Source organism: Mirounga angustirostris, unplaced genomic scaffold, assembly GCF_029215605.1.
Source record: "Mirounga angustirostris isolate CCGP_5_RB_7025 unplaced genomic scaffold, mMirAng1.0.hap1 SCAF_4, whole genome shotgun sequence".
NCBI lineage: Eukaryota > Metazoa > Chordata > Mammalia > Carnivora > Phocidae > Mirounga > Mirounga angustirostris.
In genome coordinates, this window is record NW_026991712.1 from 111,346,931 (window position 1) to 111,362,789 (window position 15,859).

General features: G+C 41.2%; 2 protein-coding genes across 2 annotated transcripts in view; one reads left to right on the forward strand and one right to left on the reverse strand.

Annotated features, from left to right (window-relative positions):
* CNN3 (calponin 3) overlaps positions 1 to 8,351 on the forward strand; it is a 30,441-nt gene extending 22,090 nt beyond the window's left edge. The window contains exons 2-7 of the mRNA XM_064588782.1: positions 2,601 to 2,722; positions 2,920 to 2,986; positions 3,759 to 3,896; positions 4,260 to 4,376; positions 5,815 to 5,961; positions 7,234 to 8,351. Coding sequence (XP_064444852.1) covers positions 2,601 to 2,722; positions 2,920 to 2,986; positions 3,759 to 3,896; positions 4,260 to 4,376; positions 5,815 to 5,961; positions 7,234 to 7,575 — 933 coding nt within the window. The 3' untranslated portion in view covers positions 7,576 to 8,351. The remainder of the gene's footprint in view (positions 1 to 2,600; positions 2,723 to 2,919; positions 2,987 to 3,758; positions 3,897 to 4,259; positions 4,377 to 5,814; positions 5,962 to 7,233) is intronic.
* A 458-nt stretch (positions 8,352 to 8,809) lies between these two features.
* The window catches only part of SLC44A3 (solute carrier family 44 member 3), a 99,459-nt gene continuing 92,409 nt past the window's right edge, over positions 8,810 to 15,859 (reverse strand). The window contains exons 13-15 of the mRNA XM_064588781.1: positions 12,371 to 12,508; positions 10,125 to 10,361; positions 8,810 to 8,991 (exon numbers count right to left, since the gene is read on the reverse strand). Coding sequence (XP_064444851.1) covers positions 8,890 to 8,991; positions 10,125 to 10,361; positions 12,371 to 12,508 — 477 coding nt within the window. The 3' untranslated portion in view covers positions 8,810 to 8,889. The remainder of the gene's footprint in view (positions 8,992 to 10,124; positions 10,362 to 12,370; positions 12,509 to 15,859) is intronic.

Sequence of the window (15,859 nt, forward strand, 5' to 3'; positions counted from 1 at the left end):
CTATAAACATCGGGGTGCACATGCCCCTTTGGATCACTACATATGTATCTTTGGGGTAAATACCCAGTAGTGCAATTGCTGGGTCGTAGGGTAGCTCTATTTTCAACTTTTTGAGGAACCTCCATACTGTTTTCCAGAGTGGCTGCACCAGCTTGCATTCCCACCAACAGTGTAGGAGGGTTCCCCTTTCTCTGCATCCCCGCCAACTTCTGTCCTTTCCTGACTTGTTAATTTTAGCCATTCTGACTGGTGTGAGGTGGTATCTCATTGAGGTTTGATTTCTATTTCCCTGATGCTGAGTGATGTTGAGCACTTTTTCATGTGTCTGTTGGCCGTTTGGATGTCGTCTTTGCAGAAATGTCTGTTCATGTCTTCTGCCCATTTCTTAATTGGATTAGTTCTTTGGGTGTTGAGTTTGAAAAGTTCTTTATAGATTTTGGATACTAGCCCTTTATCTGATATGTCATTTGCAAATATCTTCTCCCATTCTGTCATTTGTCTTTTGGTTTTGTTGACTGTGCTTTTGTTTGTTTTGCTTTGCTGTGCAAAAGCTTTTTATCTTGATGAAGTCCTGAATAGTTGCTTCCCTTGCCTTTGGCGATGTGTCTAGGAAGAAGTTGCTGCGGCTGAGGTCGAAGAGGTTGCTGCCTGTGTTCTCCTCAAGGATTTTGATGGATTCCTGTCTCACATTTAGGTCTTTCATCCATTTTGAGTCTATTTTTGTGTGTGGTGTAAGGAAATGGTCCAGTTTCATCCTTCTGCATGTGGCTGTCCAATTTTCCCAACACCATTTGTTGAAGAGACCGTTTTTTTTCCACTGGACATTCTTTTGTGCTTTGTCAAAGATTAGTTGACCATAGAGTTGAGGGTCCATTTCTGGTCTCTCTATTCTTTTCCATTGATCTATGTGTCTGTTTTTGTGCCAGTACCATACTGGGAAGAGCGATTTTTAAACAAATCAGAGTGAAATTTCCATGATATATTAATTAAGTAATTTTGATCCTGGCTACATTTTGCAGTGTTAGTTGTCTTATTTCAATGTAAACTCATTGAATTTCCATTTATAATTCTGGTTAAGTAAATCTAGAGCTTAAGTAAATTATCCATTATTCTGCCAGAGAAATAGCGTCATTTACCGAACTTGAGAGGAAAATGCATATCAAGGACTGCTGTCTCACTAAAGGACACAGTGATGAGTGGAATCATCTGCCCGGGCCTCTTGGTGGCGAGGGTCTGGGAGAGGGTTCCTCTGTGGAACTAGAACTTGAAGGGCCGCTCCATAACAAAAACATCATCAGACTATTTATTTCACTAATGAAACCTAATCATGTTTTACAGAAGCAAATGTTTCTGTGTTCATTCCCATTTCCACGGACGCTGCATCAGTTGGTTGCAAGCGCGTCATGGTCTCCAGCCCCCTGGGCATTGTCTGCGTCTTGGTGGCATTTTCACCTGTGTAATGAGAAGAAAAATGACACCTAAGCTCCTCTTCTTTCCAGCTGTGTTCTTCTCCTTAATTGGCTGACCGGCCTCTTTAATATTCCTAGGACAAGGAATAGCTTGAGAACTTGAGCGTGTAATTTTTAACAATATTTTGTGTAAATTTTATTTTTTTTGAATTGAGGTTTCTGGTCTAAGTATGAACAGATCTTTGAAAATCTGTGTGTAGGGCACCTGGGTGGCTCAGTTGGTTAAGCGACTGCCTTTGGCTCAGGTCATGATCCTGGAGTCCCGGGATCGAGTCCCGCATCGGGCTCCCTGCTCAGCAGGGAATCTGCTTCTCCCTCTGACCCTCCTCCCTCTCATGCTGTCTCTCATTCTCTCTCGCAAATAAATAAAATCTTAAAAAAAAAACTGTGTGTAGTAGGTTTTAGCATGTATAATAGTATAGTATCTGTATTGCTAAGTTGCCTTTATCATAGAATTCTGTAAGTAAAGACTTAAATTTTTTTTAGTTTTATTAAGTGTTTGGATGTCAGGTACAATGCTAGGTCCTCACGGTCTCAAAGTGACTTCTGCGAGGAGTCTGTAGGATAGAGACTACATAAACAGAGCTTCAGTATTGTACCGCAAGGACAATAATTAGTGTAAGGAGTGTGTGTGTATACATGCACAGTGTGCATTTGGCTAAACAGAGGCATAGAAACGTCTTGGCCAGTTAAATACTGTGTAAAAATAGTTGCACTTGTCAGAATTCTACTGCCCTCTTTTTTTTGGGGGGGGGGAAATGTGGTAATTAATGACTTAATTTTTAAAATTTAATATGGCTGGTGCCATATTGTAACATGCTGTTAACTCTTGTTACTTCCTGTGTGTCATGAATGGAAATCTGTCTTCTCTTGATCCAGAGTTTCTCCTTCTCTATCCCAGTTCTCTCCATGTACTATTCAAATTTTGTGTAACAACCGCCTTAACCAAAAATTTTTTATTAGTTAACTCAAGCTGTAATAGTTGGTTAGATTTGCCAATGAACTCCAGTGAGTATAATTTACAGCATGTCACAGTTGTGGTCTTAATGGATAATAAAAGAGCAAGTTGACGTCAGCAGTTTTTGATGCTTTAGTGAAAATTCTTCCAAACTTGGTTGACTTGTATTTCAGATCGCTTCCAAGTATGATCATCAGGCAGAAGAAGATCTTCGAAACTGGATAGAAGAGGTGACAGGCATGAGCATTGGCACCAACTTTCAGCTGGGCTTAAAAGATGGCATCATCCTCTGCGAGTAAGTTGTGGCCATTTCTGTTCTTCCGGTTCTTTCCACGGGCTTCTGTGTCGTTCTCCTTCCCAATCCAGGGTGTCAAACCTTGATATTTCGCAAATGGTTTTAATGCTTCCTTTACTGATGCAAAAGGAACCAGCTTTACATGCCAGGCCTTGTTTTTCTATGGACAATAAACGTCACCTACACTTTCTTTTCAGGCTCATAAACAAGCTACAGCCAGGCTCAGTGAAGAAGGTTAATGAGTCCTCGTTAAACTGGCCTCAGGTAATAGTCAAATCAGCAATCTCCAGTTATTCTGCATGCAGCAAAGACTTGATTCGTTTTAAAACAGACATTTTAGCAGAAATTTGTATACGTGGCTATATTTTTTTTACCTTGCTTCCATAATTACTTAGAATTAGTTCTGTGATTATCAGATGCTTAGCTTAGGAGTTTCCTTATATTTAGTTTATCTACTCTCAGGATTCAGCACAGCTTATACGGAGAAACAAAATGAGGGGAAAAATCAAGCAGTTTAACATAACTGCTAATGGTTGACTGTAGAACACCGTATTAAACACTTAGTTCATGAATGGGTGTGATTAAGTAAAATTGGATATTTTGAGTATGTGTTTTGAGATAATAAGGAAAACAGCAATTAGTAACCACAAAATTTATGTTTAAATTAAAATTAAAACATAAATTATTAATGTGAGTAATCATGTACTGTTTGACAAAAATCTTAGCCCTGGATAGCCTTGACAGAATCACAGGATTCTTAAAAGCATTGTAAGGATGATCTTGCCTTCAAAGAACTGAAAAAAACATGACTGCATGAAAATATTAAAAACACCATTATGTGACCCACCATGAAATACTCTTCACTCTTTCCTTTTCCAGAGACAGCTGTGCTTAGTATGTATCTGGCCAAGAAACCTTGCCAAGTAGCTTTCTGCCTGGCATCTTACAGCTAACTAGTCGTGAAGACTTAGAATTCTTAGATAATGTGAATGTCCGTATTTAGCTCCCGAAGTTATATGACTCTTTTCCTTTATAGTTGGAGAATATTGGCAACTTTATTAAAGCTATTCAGGCTTATGGCATGAAGCCACATGACATATTTGAAGCAAATGATCTTTTTGAGAATGGAAACATGACCCAGGTTCAGACTACGCTGGTGGCTCTGGCAGGTCTGGTACGTATGTCTTTAATGGCTGATTTTAAAAGTCCCACCATGTTGGTGATGAATTGCGTCTTTTATCTCCCATGGGAAACCAGGCTAGGCAGGGAGGGGCCTCTGTCTCCTTCATAATTATTAGCTCTGTGGAAAGGCTGCTGACATCAGCTGCCTCATAAGAGAGCTTAATTAGAATACTTATGTTTCAGAGCTACATGTATTACTGAATGGCCTTAAGTAGGTTTTTCACCCCTAGTTTGAGTATTACCTAATGAAGCCTTTATCTCTGGACAGTATCATTTCTTTGTTGTTCTGTAAAAACCGTTGGCAGAATCTCCATTTTAGTCTTCCTTTTTAGTTAGTGTGCAAATTTCTCTCTAGGCTAAAACAAAAGGATTCCATACAACCATTGACATTGGAGTTAAGTATGCTGAAAAACAAACAAGACGTTTTGATGAAGGAAAATTAAAAGCTGGCCAAAGTGTAATTGGTTTGCAGGTAAGTAATGTATTATTGCTTGATCAGTTACATCTTCAGTATCATTAATTCTCACTATGCCAAGTGTGTCTCTCATAAGTAAGGAATGGGTAAGATACACCATAATGTAGGTTTTGGGGATGGATATGTAGTTTATATAGTTTATGTCCATTTAAAGCCCATGAGACATTGAGGATGGTTTTAGAAGAAACCTCCAGCATGCCACTGGGCTTGACAATTGTTTCTCTAGGAAATGCTTTCCCCCCCAATTACATTGTCTTTAAGGAAACGTACTTTATAAATTCCTAAATGTTACTGACCATATTACAAAACCTTCCAAGTATGATCATCGAAGTTACTTATTTGCACGGTACAGTAGCCAAGTCTATTAGAAATACTTAGTTCAGGTTTTTTCGTGTTTTTTTTTTTTTTTTTAACCCCCCTTCACATTGTTCCCCTGGAGGGTGTCCCAAAACCAGCACTGCTAAATGTCCAGTATGCTAAGGACTTTACTACCTCTGATACCTGCCCCTCTGTTGACTGAATCTATGTGAGGTGAATTTATTTTTGTACATTACTAAATTGTACCTGGTAAGAAATTGGAAACCTGAAATTCCAAAGAGTAGTCAGTTGGTTAAATTATAACTTAACAAAAGGAACTCTAGAGTAAGGTAAAAATGACAGACAAGAATTCCAAGATGAAGGAAAACAAATCAGGTTATAAAATACTATGGTCATTGGGATCACAGTTTTAAAGATGCACATGCATTGATACATACACAGATACAGAAGATGAAAAACCTAGAAGGATACGCACAAATGTTTACAGCTAATATCTGGGTGGTAGGTTTGCAATGATTTTTTTTCCTCCCTTTTTAAGGAAAAAGACCAACAGAAATGTGTCCCCAGCCAGTAGAACTGGGTGTACCAGTTGGTCTTAAAGCCATATTCTCAGTGGAGAAGAGAATTATTGTTCCTCTGAACTTCACATTCCTCATTCTTTCTGTGTGGCTCTTTTCCCACGAAGATGTTGGTGATTTGGATGAAACTTTAAAGAAGCCCTTGTTGAGCTGCCAGAGAAGAAACCTGGCATTTGCTATCACATTTTCTACAAACATCTGGAGTAGAAAAGCATAGTGTCTAGCCCGAGAGTGCTTCTGTCCCTTTAAATGGCTGAAGCAGGTACCTCTTGGTTTGCTTCACTGTGCTGTAGACAGTAGGGAGGAGAGGAAATTAATTACTTGTAATTCTGCCCTGTAAAAACTTGTTGAAAATTTTCTTTTTAACGTGAACACCTTGAAATTTGTGAAAGCATGGAGATTCTGTATCTCGCTAGCCTCGCTCGGCACAAAAAGGGACCTGTCAGTCATGCCCCTCCACCTCTTTAGAGGTAGTTTTGTTTGTCATAGATGTTGTTGACTTCTGATAATCAATGCTCATTTTATTTTCAACTTAAAAGATGGGAACCAACAAATGCGCCAGCCAGGCAGGTATGACAGCCTATGGGACCAGGAGGCATCTTTATGATCCCAAAATGCAAACCGACAAACCTTTTGACCAGACCACAATTAGTCTGCAGATGGGCACCAACAAAGGAGCCAGCCAGGTAAGGACTGTCTTTTTATACTTGGCAGCAAAGAGTACAGAAGGACTATTTAAATTAGCACTTACCTCATTCTTATTTAACTAAGTTCAGAGGAGGGTGTTTTTGTATGGTATGTTTAGAGAGTACATTCCTTCAGGAAAGTAGGTTTTGCTGAGAAAGCAAAAGAATCAGAGGACCTTTTCTGTAGCAACACAAGTATGGTGTGTGGCTCATGGCTTTTGTTGGCAGTTAGAACAGCCGGCCTTTCTACCTGACCGGAAGAAAAAAGATAAGTTTATTACGGCAAGTTTATTTCTTGCTCCAAATCCAAGTAAATTGCTCATTCAAATGCCTCGGACTTTTATTTTTATAGGCTCCCTTAATTAACTTGGTAGGTACAATTATCTGGAGTTCTAAGAAGGATTTAGCCAGCATCCCTGTTAAATGTGTGACTAGGAGTAGGTGGAACTGTAGCCTGGCGAGGAGGCCAGTATTCTAATACCACGCAAGATGCAAGTATGTCCTTGTTCAAAATAGATCAGCAGCACCTCACAAGGAGGTTCCCTTAATCACCGGAGAGCAGGCAGGCCTCCCATCCCCACAGGAGTAGAGAGAAAGTGTGAAAAAGCTTTTTCCTAATGACCTCAAGATGATTTACCGTTTGCCCTTTCTGGAACACGTCCTGCCCCGTCTCTCGTAGCTGCCATTCGAGTCTGCTTTTTTTTTAACCAGTTAAATCTGGAAGTGTCTGCTTGGCCTAAATGGAGAAATGAGGTATGAGTTACTGTACTCGTGGCTGGCTCTTGGAGACTCAAGCCCTTGAGGACTGGTTGGCATAATTTCTGTTGAATGTGTGAAGAGCTTCTGAAATTGGTGGCTCGGAGAGTGTATGTGGTCCTAATAGGTACTCGCCTGTGACCTTCCAGGCTGCCCACCCTATGCTGTGTTTTTACACTCTTTACATCTAATCCTCTCCTAAATCCAAAGTGGGTGGTATTCTCTTCATTTGCGTATGAGAAACCGAAAACTAAAAGTAAGTTAGCTGGTTCTGAGGCCACGTAGCAGTTTTCTAGCACAGCAAGGATTTGAAGGGAAGGGCTGAGCTAGCTTGAGAGCCAGTGAATACTGCTGCTTAAAGATTCGGCACCAGGATTATCAGTAAGCTCGCTGTACCCCTGAAATGAAGGTATTCCGTGAGTGTTCCCACTCAGTGTGAATTTCATAATTTATGGAATATTCCCCAGAACAGACCTGAGCCGCAGTTTTCACTTTTCTCCTCTGTTCTGATACCAGGCGGGAATGTTAGCACCAGGTACAAGAAGAGACATCTATGATCAGAAGCTAACATTACAACCGGTGGACAACTCGACAATTTCTCTCCAGATGGGAACCAACAAGGTTGCTTCCCAGAAAGGAATGAGTGTGTACGGGCTTGGGCGGCAAGTGTATGATCCCAAATACTGTGTCGCTCCCACAGAACCGGTCATTCACAACGGAAGCCAAGGAACGGGAACAAATGGGTCTGAAATTAGCGACAGTGATTATCAGGCAGAGTACCCAGATGAATACCATGGAGAGTACCAAGATGACTATCCCAGAGATTACCAGTATGGCGACCAAGGCATTGATTATTAGACTGACACAGAGGAGCTCAGTATTTAGCCCATTGTTTTTATTCAGTGAGAACCAAGCTAGCCTTGAGTAATTTTTATCTTGTCTTCCTAAAACACTATTATGCTTATTGTACCTAAAAGAAATACTGCCTTACATACCTTCCCTTTTCCTTTTTCTGTCTCTTCCCTAAATAGTTGCCTTTTAGTGCTGTAACAGTTCAACCCTACAGCAGAAGCAATAACTCGCATATGAAGTAAAAAGGAATACTGTGGGAGGGGAGTACTCTTATACAGCCAATTCTCTTATTCAAGACCTATACATTTTTACAATCTCCATAATAACCTGGGATTTTCAAAGACAGGAAGCTTTTTTTTTTTTTTTTTTTACAGTTTAGTACTTGGTTTCTACGAGGAGGACTAAACTCATGCTTATAGCTACATGTGGTCTTCGCCAACTAAATTTAAGATGCAGCATTTTAGAAATTTACATATCAATGTCTCTACAGTATTGTTTGCTAATTTTTAAATAAAGTCCTGATCCGTGTGCATTTGTGATTATATGTGTACTCATTCTCTTCCCTAAACTGACAAGATCTTTTCAGAGCCGTGTTTCTAAAGGAGCGCTTACAAAATGGGCCCGCAGACGTTCAGGTCCGGGTGGTGCGTCCGCTCTTCCTGTTTGTGCCAATGTATCGATGTAGAGTTGCTCTGTGCTCTTCGACTGTATTTATTGCTGCATTTCTCAGCGTAAACTTATCCCATTGTATTTTTTATAAATAAATATTTTTTTTGAACATTCACATGAGCCACAGGCTGATTATTTTCTGGCTGACTTCCAGATAGATAGATAGGTGAAGGCAGATTTTAAAACGTCCTCTTTTCCCAGTACTAAGTTACTCTGTCATTGCTTGACTGAATCCACACGACAACACTCTCTCTGCTTGGGACCGAGGCTTAGCAAACAAACCGAAGGGACCTGCCCACTGTACACAGTGATTGCCAAGATTCAAACTGTTCTTTGACCATGATCTGACCCTTGCTTATTCCACTGAGAAGCACATGCCTCCAATTCATCCTAAATCCAACTTGGAATAATCTTAAAGTCATGCTGAGGAACACTGGTGGGGACGGGGTGGGAGTATTTTATATTCATATCCTAAGTGAATATTAATAAATTAGGAATAGGATCTACTTTTATGGTATTTTCTGGTATTCTAATGGCCAAACAATAAGGACAAAAAAACAAAGAATAGGGTCCATCAGCCTTACCATTTATTCTGTGAATGACTCTTAGAAGAAGGCAACTTTCCAGGGACAGCTAACCAATGGGCACCTATCACACCACAGGCTGGAGTTCCATTCCCTCCTCATTCCTTAATGAGTGCTCAGCTCCCTGTGCCCTCACAGCGTTTACTCTGTTGATCCTTTTTACAAAACTCTGAAAAACAAAAATGCGGGAGACCAGTGTTATGTATCCGCACTTTTGGCAACCACTTACTTGACCATATCATTCAGGGGAATGTAATCCTTAAAGTTTTCCCTGTTGAATTAAAATATTTCAGGGAGAGGAGATTTCCAAGTGGATTTTCCGTCGGCAAAGTGCAAGTCAGAGAAAGAAGCCCCAGTTAGCTTCCTGCCACCATCAGAAACCATTTCCTTAGGCTACATACAACTAAAGTGCTATTTGTTTTGTTTTGCTATTGTATTTTTAGGTTTTATATGGAGGTGGTTGAGAACACATTTAACTTTAAAACCAGAGAAGTGCTCGTTAAACTTCAGTGCCTGGCTGAAGTGAGGAGTGCTTTGAATGCTGTTTCAAAGCCAAAGGGCTTTGGGGCCAGCTGGCTCAGTCGGCGAAGTGTGCAACTCTTGATCTCGGGGCTGTGGGTTCGAGCCCCACATTGGGTGTAGAGCTTACTTAAAATCTTAAAAAAAAGCAACAGGGCTTTAACACTTAACTTTTATGGCAACAGAATGAAAGAGAATTATTAAAACATCGCTTCACCCAGATAGCACAGAGACTTCATTCAGTTGTTAAAATATCCCTGTCTACACCTGATAAGACAAATAAGCAACAACTGTGTTGGAAACAGCTGCCTGTTCTTCGCAGATAGAAGCCGAATGGGACTTGACAGGGTGTGGCTTCTCCTGCATCTGTGGGCCTCGGTTAATAAGGGGCCTGAGAACCGCAGATCTGTCGGTTGCCACGTGTGTCCCCTAAAGCCCGCAGGGGAGGACATGATGCTCGAGGAGGCAAGGAAGCTTTGGAGAAAGATCAACTGTTAAACCTCCAGGCCACCTGAAAGGCCAGACCAAGCCTATAGCACCAAAGGGACTTGGACTGCTGTGTCGGGAACACCTGCCCAAGGTCATGTGGTCCGTAGTCATTGTTCAGCTTCACTTCTCTCCAGGGAGAAGGACTCAATAAGGGAAGTGGGTTCAGCCTCAGGAAACAGAGCCCCCAGGAAGAGAAAATAAGGCGAGGTACGAGCCCCCTTCATGTGCGACTCTCTTACACTTTGGAGATTTTGAGGACTGAGATGGCAACAGGAAGTGAAATGTTTGGCTTACCAGAAACTCTTGGTCCATAAAGTAGGGCTTTTCTGAAGATCCATCATTTGTTTCCAGGTCAACAGCAAAACACAGGAAGAGTGCATCCAGCGCAGTTTCAAACACAGATAAAAAACTATGGGCTACTAAGTAGGCAAAAAAAGCAACCAGCAGCAGAGGGATCACCCACACCTGGAGCGCACGGTTGTAGTTAAATGCCATCAGTCCTCCAAAAACAGTGAAACACACCACCAACACCTGTCCAAACAAGAGTTTGTTGAAAATCTTTATAAATTGGTTGGTTAGAATATTTTAGAAATGATTTTTGTCAGTTACAAGCGATAATTTCATATACATGCATATGTGAGTGATTGTGTGTGCCCTATTATGAAGAATGTTTGTCAGAAAATGTGGTTACAGTGAAATTAAGAAAAAAAGAAGAGCCGTGATACCAAAAGAAGGCCCAGTTAATTTGGAGGAGGGGGAAGAGAGTTGATGTATTTACCTTTTATCTGTAGACATAATGATACTTCAAAATTTTTAGTTTTTTCATTTGATACCCCCATAAGCATCTTCATTTAAAAACTTTTTAGTAAATGCCATTTTAAAATAATGGTGCAACAATCCATTGAGTGGATATACTGTAGTTTAATATGTGATTGTTTTTACCACAGGGATTAAAGTGGAACGGCATTCCAATGCTGGCAGGGGAGATAATAGGATTAATCCAGGCTTTTGCCATATGTAATTATTTCCAGCAACATAATTATAGACCCATGATGTACCTAATTCTTTAACAGATAAAATGGAGTCCATCTGGAATCCCCATTGCCCTTGGATAGCCACAAAGATGGACATGAATGTCTGAATGCTACTTCATTCAAGAAATACAGGGAAATGGATTATTGTCTAAAATCCTTTTATAAAGACTTAAAAGACTTTTTGGAAGTAGTTATTAGACAACATATCACCCACAATCTTACCAAACTAACATAAACAATATTATCCGTTTAACTACAACTACAAAGATTATTTAGTCTGTTTTGAAAGGCATAATCAGTTTGTGCTTCTAGAGCCACTGTTGCATGAAAAATCTCGGGCCCAGCTGATCCTTACAAAAATGTGCAACTAACACACCACCTGTGAAATCCACACGTTATAACTTGTTACTGACCGTTAACTCTCATAGTAATGCACCAGGGACCTTTACCAAACGCCAGAGGCACAAAATGCTAAATGAGCCAGGAGTCCTTATTTGACTTTGGCCAGGTCACAACCAGAGACCAAGATCTTTTTCACTTTGGGACACCACTGAAGGTCTCAGCATTCAAGTCCTTGAGGACGAATGGTTGGAAGAAGCCAGCATGTCCAGCTTGGAATAGTGAAGATGTGGCAGGAAGGACAGGAGGTCTGTGGTCAAGAATCTGAAGGACGGGTAATCAAGTGGAAGTGGGTCAGGCAAACAGGTGTGCAGAATTAGGCCCAGTGGGTGACAGTCACATGGAAAGGGACATACCATGTCACGTAGTGTAAAGAACCCTCAGCTCGAAGCATGGTCATTAGGGACTATCATACCACTTTCATCAATATTTCAGTTACTCTTCCCTACAACCTAGAAAGGCCACGTGTTCTCTTTAGTTAAGATATGAAGACTGAGGTTTGGAGTTGTCAAGGATCCCAAGTTCAGGGCTTGTCCTTCACACCATGACATGGAACTCTAAGAATGCTCATTCACTGCACTGCATACAAGACTACATACAATTCCTTGAAAAATACTATTCAGATGACAGCGGAAATGCACCTCTGGCCCCACTTGGGACATTAACAGTCTGTCTTTATATTTGTGGACTTAATGCCCTTAAATAATACAGACCTTGTATTAGGTTCCAATACTATCCCCTTATATTTTATCACAAAAACCCCAGAAAATACATCCATTTTATGAGGCTAGTAGCATTTTCATTTTAGATATGAAACAGTGGGACTCAGAACGGTAGAGAGAATTGAGCATAGCTAAGAGTTAAGGGCTAGGATTCAAATCATAACTTTATCCATTGGGGGATCCTGGACAAGTTATTAAACCTTAGTTTTCTCATCTGCAAAATAAGATGCCTCACAGGATGAAGGATTAAATGAGAGAATGAAACACAGCATCCACCAGAGAGTAAGCACTCAAGAAACATTCATTCTCTTTCCAAGCCTTGCTGTATGGCTTAATGTTTGGATCCCAAGTTCCTTTATTTATTATTTTAGTGAAGGCATCTCACCTTTCCTAGAAAAATTACGAAGTCTCCAAAGCAGTTAACAGATGTAAACTGACTTGAATTCTTGGATAAGAGTTTGAGTGCGTCTTGTGCGGATGTACAAAAGTCTGTCCCGTTAATGGCTGTTGCAGTGTAAGCATTCTGAAACACAAGACAATGATGAAAAAGATGAGGATTCTTAACAACTGTTTCAGAGATAATAGAATGACAATACAGACTTATTTGCAAAATAAAGAAAAATGGTTACTATACACCATCTCTACCTATAACAAATCATTTCATTTGGAAAGTCCCCGTCTAGCTCTGATTATAGACACATACATTTTCATACAGTAGTGGCAAATGGAAAAATCAACAAGTATTTCTGGTCAGTATGGTAGATGGGACATCCCACTACAAACACATGGAAATGATGGGTAAAGCGTCAACTTTTTTTTAACGCACAGCAGAGTTTGAGGGCAGAGAAGGAAGTTTAGGTGCTTAGAACCAAAGCAGACCCTAGCAGTTAAGGAGAGCTGAACTCACAGGCTCTTGATGGGCAGGAAATCAGTAAAGGCTTTAGAGGTAGGGGGCCAGGGACTTAACCCCTTAGGGTAAGAAACAATATTTAGGCCCTTGCTAAGGAACTGAACTCCCAGCATAAATTCAGACTCAACCAGCCATCCCGGGAAAGTGGTTGGTACAGAAATTCACGATCTGCCTGGGACCACTGAAATTACTAGAGTCTGGGCAGGAGCAAAGCAAAACCACTTCCTTGTAAGCCAGGGAATGGTGGCGTCCCACAGACAACCACCCTTGAAGACAAGTAATGCTCCTAGGAAAACTTTTCCGATGGCCCAAGGAAAAGAACATCACAACAGACAAGAGAATCTCTACCCTGAGAACAGTCTGAAAGTATTCAAGAAAGTATGTTTAAATGCTAGGACAATGGGGGGGCACCTGGCTGACTTAGGTACAGCATGTGACTCTTGGTCTTGGGGTCGTGAGTTTCAGACCCATGTTAGGTGTAGAGATTAAAAACAAAATCTTAAAAAAATTAAAAAGATGCTAAGACAATGGAAAGAATAGTAGGAATCAACAGCTTGGTATGAAAAGTGAAGAGGAAGAGTCAAAAGCAAACCAAATGGAAAGTCTAGAAATGAAAAAATACACAATTTAAGTGGCACAGAATCATTACATACCTGGCTTTTTTCCCTTAAATAATAAGCATTTTCATGTTCCTCCATGGCTTTTATAATTTTAATTTTTAATAAATACATGTTCTATCAGGTGTGTGGGTAGCTAGGGCAAATCTAGACTATTCCAAATATTTTGCTATTATAAAAACTATGCAGGGGCGCTGGGTGGCTCAGTTGGTTAAGCGACCGACTCTTGATTTTGGCTCAGGTCATGATCTCAGGGTCATGAGATCCAGCCCCGTGAGGGGCTCTGCACTCAGCGGGTAGTCTGCTTGAGATTCTCTCCCTCTCCCACTACCCCTCTCCCAACTCGCACACACTCTCTAAAATAAATAAATCTTTAAAAAAAAACAACTAGGAGAGAGGGAGCAAGATGGTGGAGGAGTAGGAGAGCTGGATTTTGTCTGGTCTCAGGAATTCAGCTGGATAGGGATCAAACCATTCTGAACTCAACAGGAGATCAAAGAAAAGAATAGCAACAACTCTCTGAACAGAAAAGTGACCACTTTCTGGAAGGTAGGAGGTGTGGAGAAGTGAATCCGAGGCGATATTCGGGAGGATAGACGGCGGGGGAGGGGCCTCTGTTGGCCGCTTCTGGCAAGTGATAGAGCCGCGGAGCACAAAATCGGAACTTTTAGAAGTCGGCTCTGCTGAGGGACGTCACTGGTGGTTAAGCGGGGGGTGGAACCCTCCGGGACAGTGTGGTCTCAGGACCCTCAGGGTCACAGAAAGACCGGGGGTCCCTGAGTGTGGCAGAGCTCCCAGGTAACAGAGCAGGGAAGCCGGCTGCAGAGACGGAGCCCAGGCGCGGGCTCTCAGCTCGGGGTTGCCATAAACCGTGGTCCGCAGCACAGTCGGGCCACTGCTCCTCCAGCAGGGACCCAACAAGCGGCAGATCCGGGGAGACTCCCCTTCCACCCCCGGGAGGAGCGGCGCAGGAGCGCACCGCAGGGATCTGCTGGGTTTGGAGACTCCACAAGGGGTCGGATGCCAGAGATCGAAGCGCCCGGTCACAGGCTGGGTGAGCTCGGAGTGCGGCTGGAGACTGGGGAGTCGGGAGTGACTGACTGCTTTTCTCTGGGGGCTCACTGAGGAGCGGGGCCCCGAGTTCTCGGCTCCTCCGGGGCGGAGATTGGGAGGTCGCCATTTTCACTCTCGGCCTCCAAAGCTGTACGGAAAGCTTGCAGGGAACAATAGCTCCGGAGAGCAAACCCGAGCAGATTACTTAGCCCAGACCAGGCAAGGGCAGGGCAATTCCGCCTCTGGCAAAGACATTTTGTAACCACGGCAACAGGCCCCTCCCCCAGAAGATCAGCGAGAACAGCCAGCCAAGACCAAGTTTACCGATCAATGAGAAGAGCAGAACTCCAGTGCTAGGGGAATACTGCACATAGAATCCATGGCTTTTTTACCATGATTCTGTAGTCTTTCAAAGTTAATTTTTTTTAACTGTCTTTTTTTTTTTTTTAATTTTTCTTTTTCCCTTTTTCAACCAACAACTTATCAATTACTTTTTTAGAAAACATTTTTATTTTTCATTTTTAGAGTCATATTCTATCCTTTCACAGTAGTTACCCGTATTTTTGGCATATATATATAAGTTGTTCTCTCTTTAAAATTTTGAGATACTTTCTTCTAACAGATCAAAATATACCCTAAATCTCTAATGTATGGTTTTTTCCTACTCCCCTGCCTGATCACATTCTCTCCCTTTTCTTTTTTTTTTTAAATCCTCTTCTTTCTTTTTTCAAACAACTTCTTATCAATTCCTTTTATAAAATTTTTTATAATTTCCATCTTTACAGTCATATTTCATCCCTTCATCATATCAACCCTTAGTTTTGTACATATGTAAGTTTTTCTTTCTTTAAAATTTTGGGAGGCACTTTCTTCTAACAGACCAAAATACGCCCCAAATCTAGTGTGTGGCACTGATCTATATACCAGCCTGATCATATTTGATCATATTCTGGTTTTTTTTTTTGTTCTGTTTTTATCTTTATCTTTTTCTTTTTCTTTCTTTTTCTTTTTTCTCTCTTTCCCTTTCTTTTCCCACTACTTCAGGTCTTTTCTGACTTGTTTAGAGTATATTTTCTGGGAACGTTGTTACCCTGTTAACATTTTGTTCTCTCATTAATCTATTCTCCTCTGGACAAAATGACAAGATGGAAAAAATCACCTCAACAAAAAGAATAAGAGGTAGTAGCGACTGCCAGGGACCTACTCAATACGGACATTAGTATGATGTGAGATCTAGAGTTCAGAATCATCACTTTAAAGATACGAGCTGGGCTTGAAAAAAGCATGGAAGTTA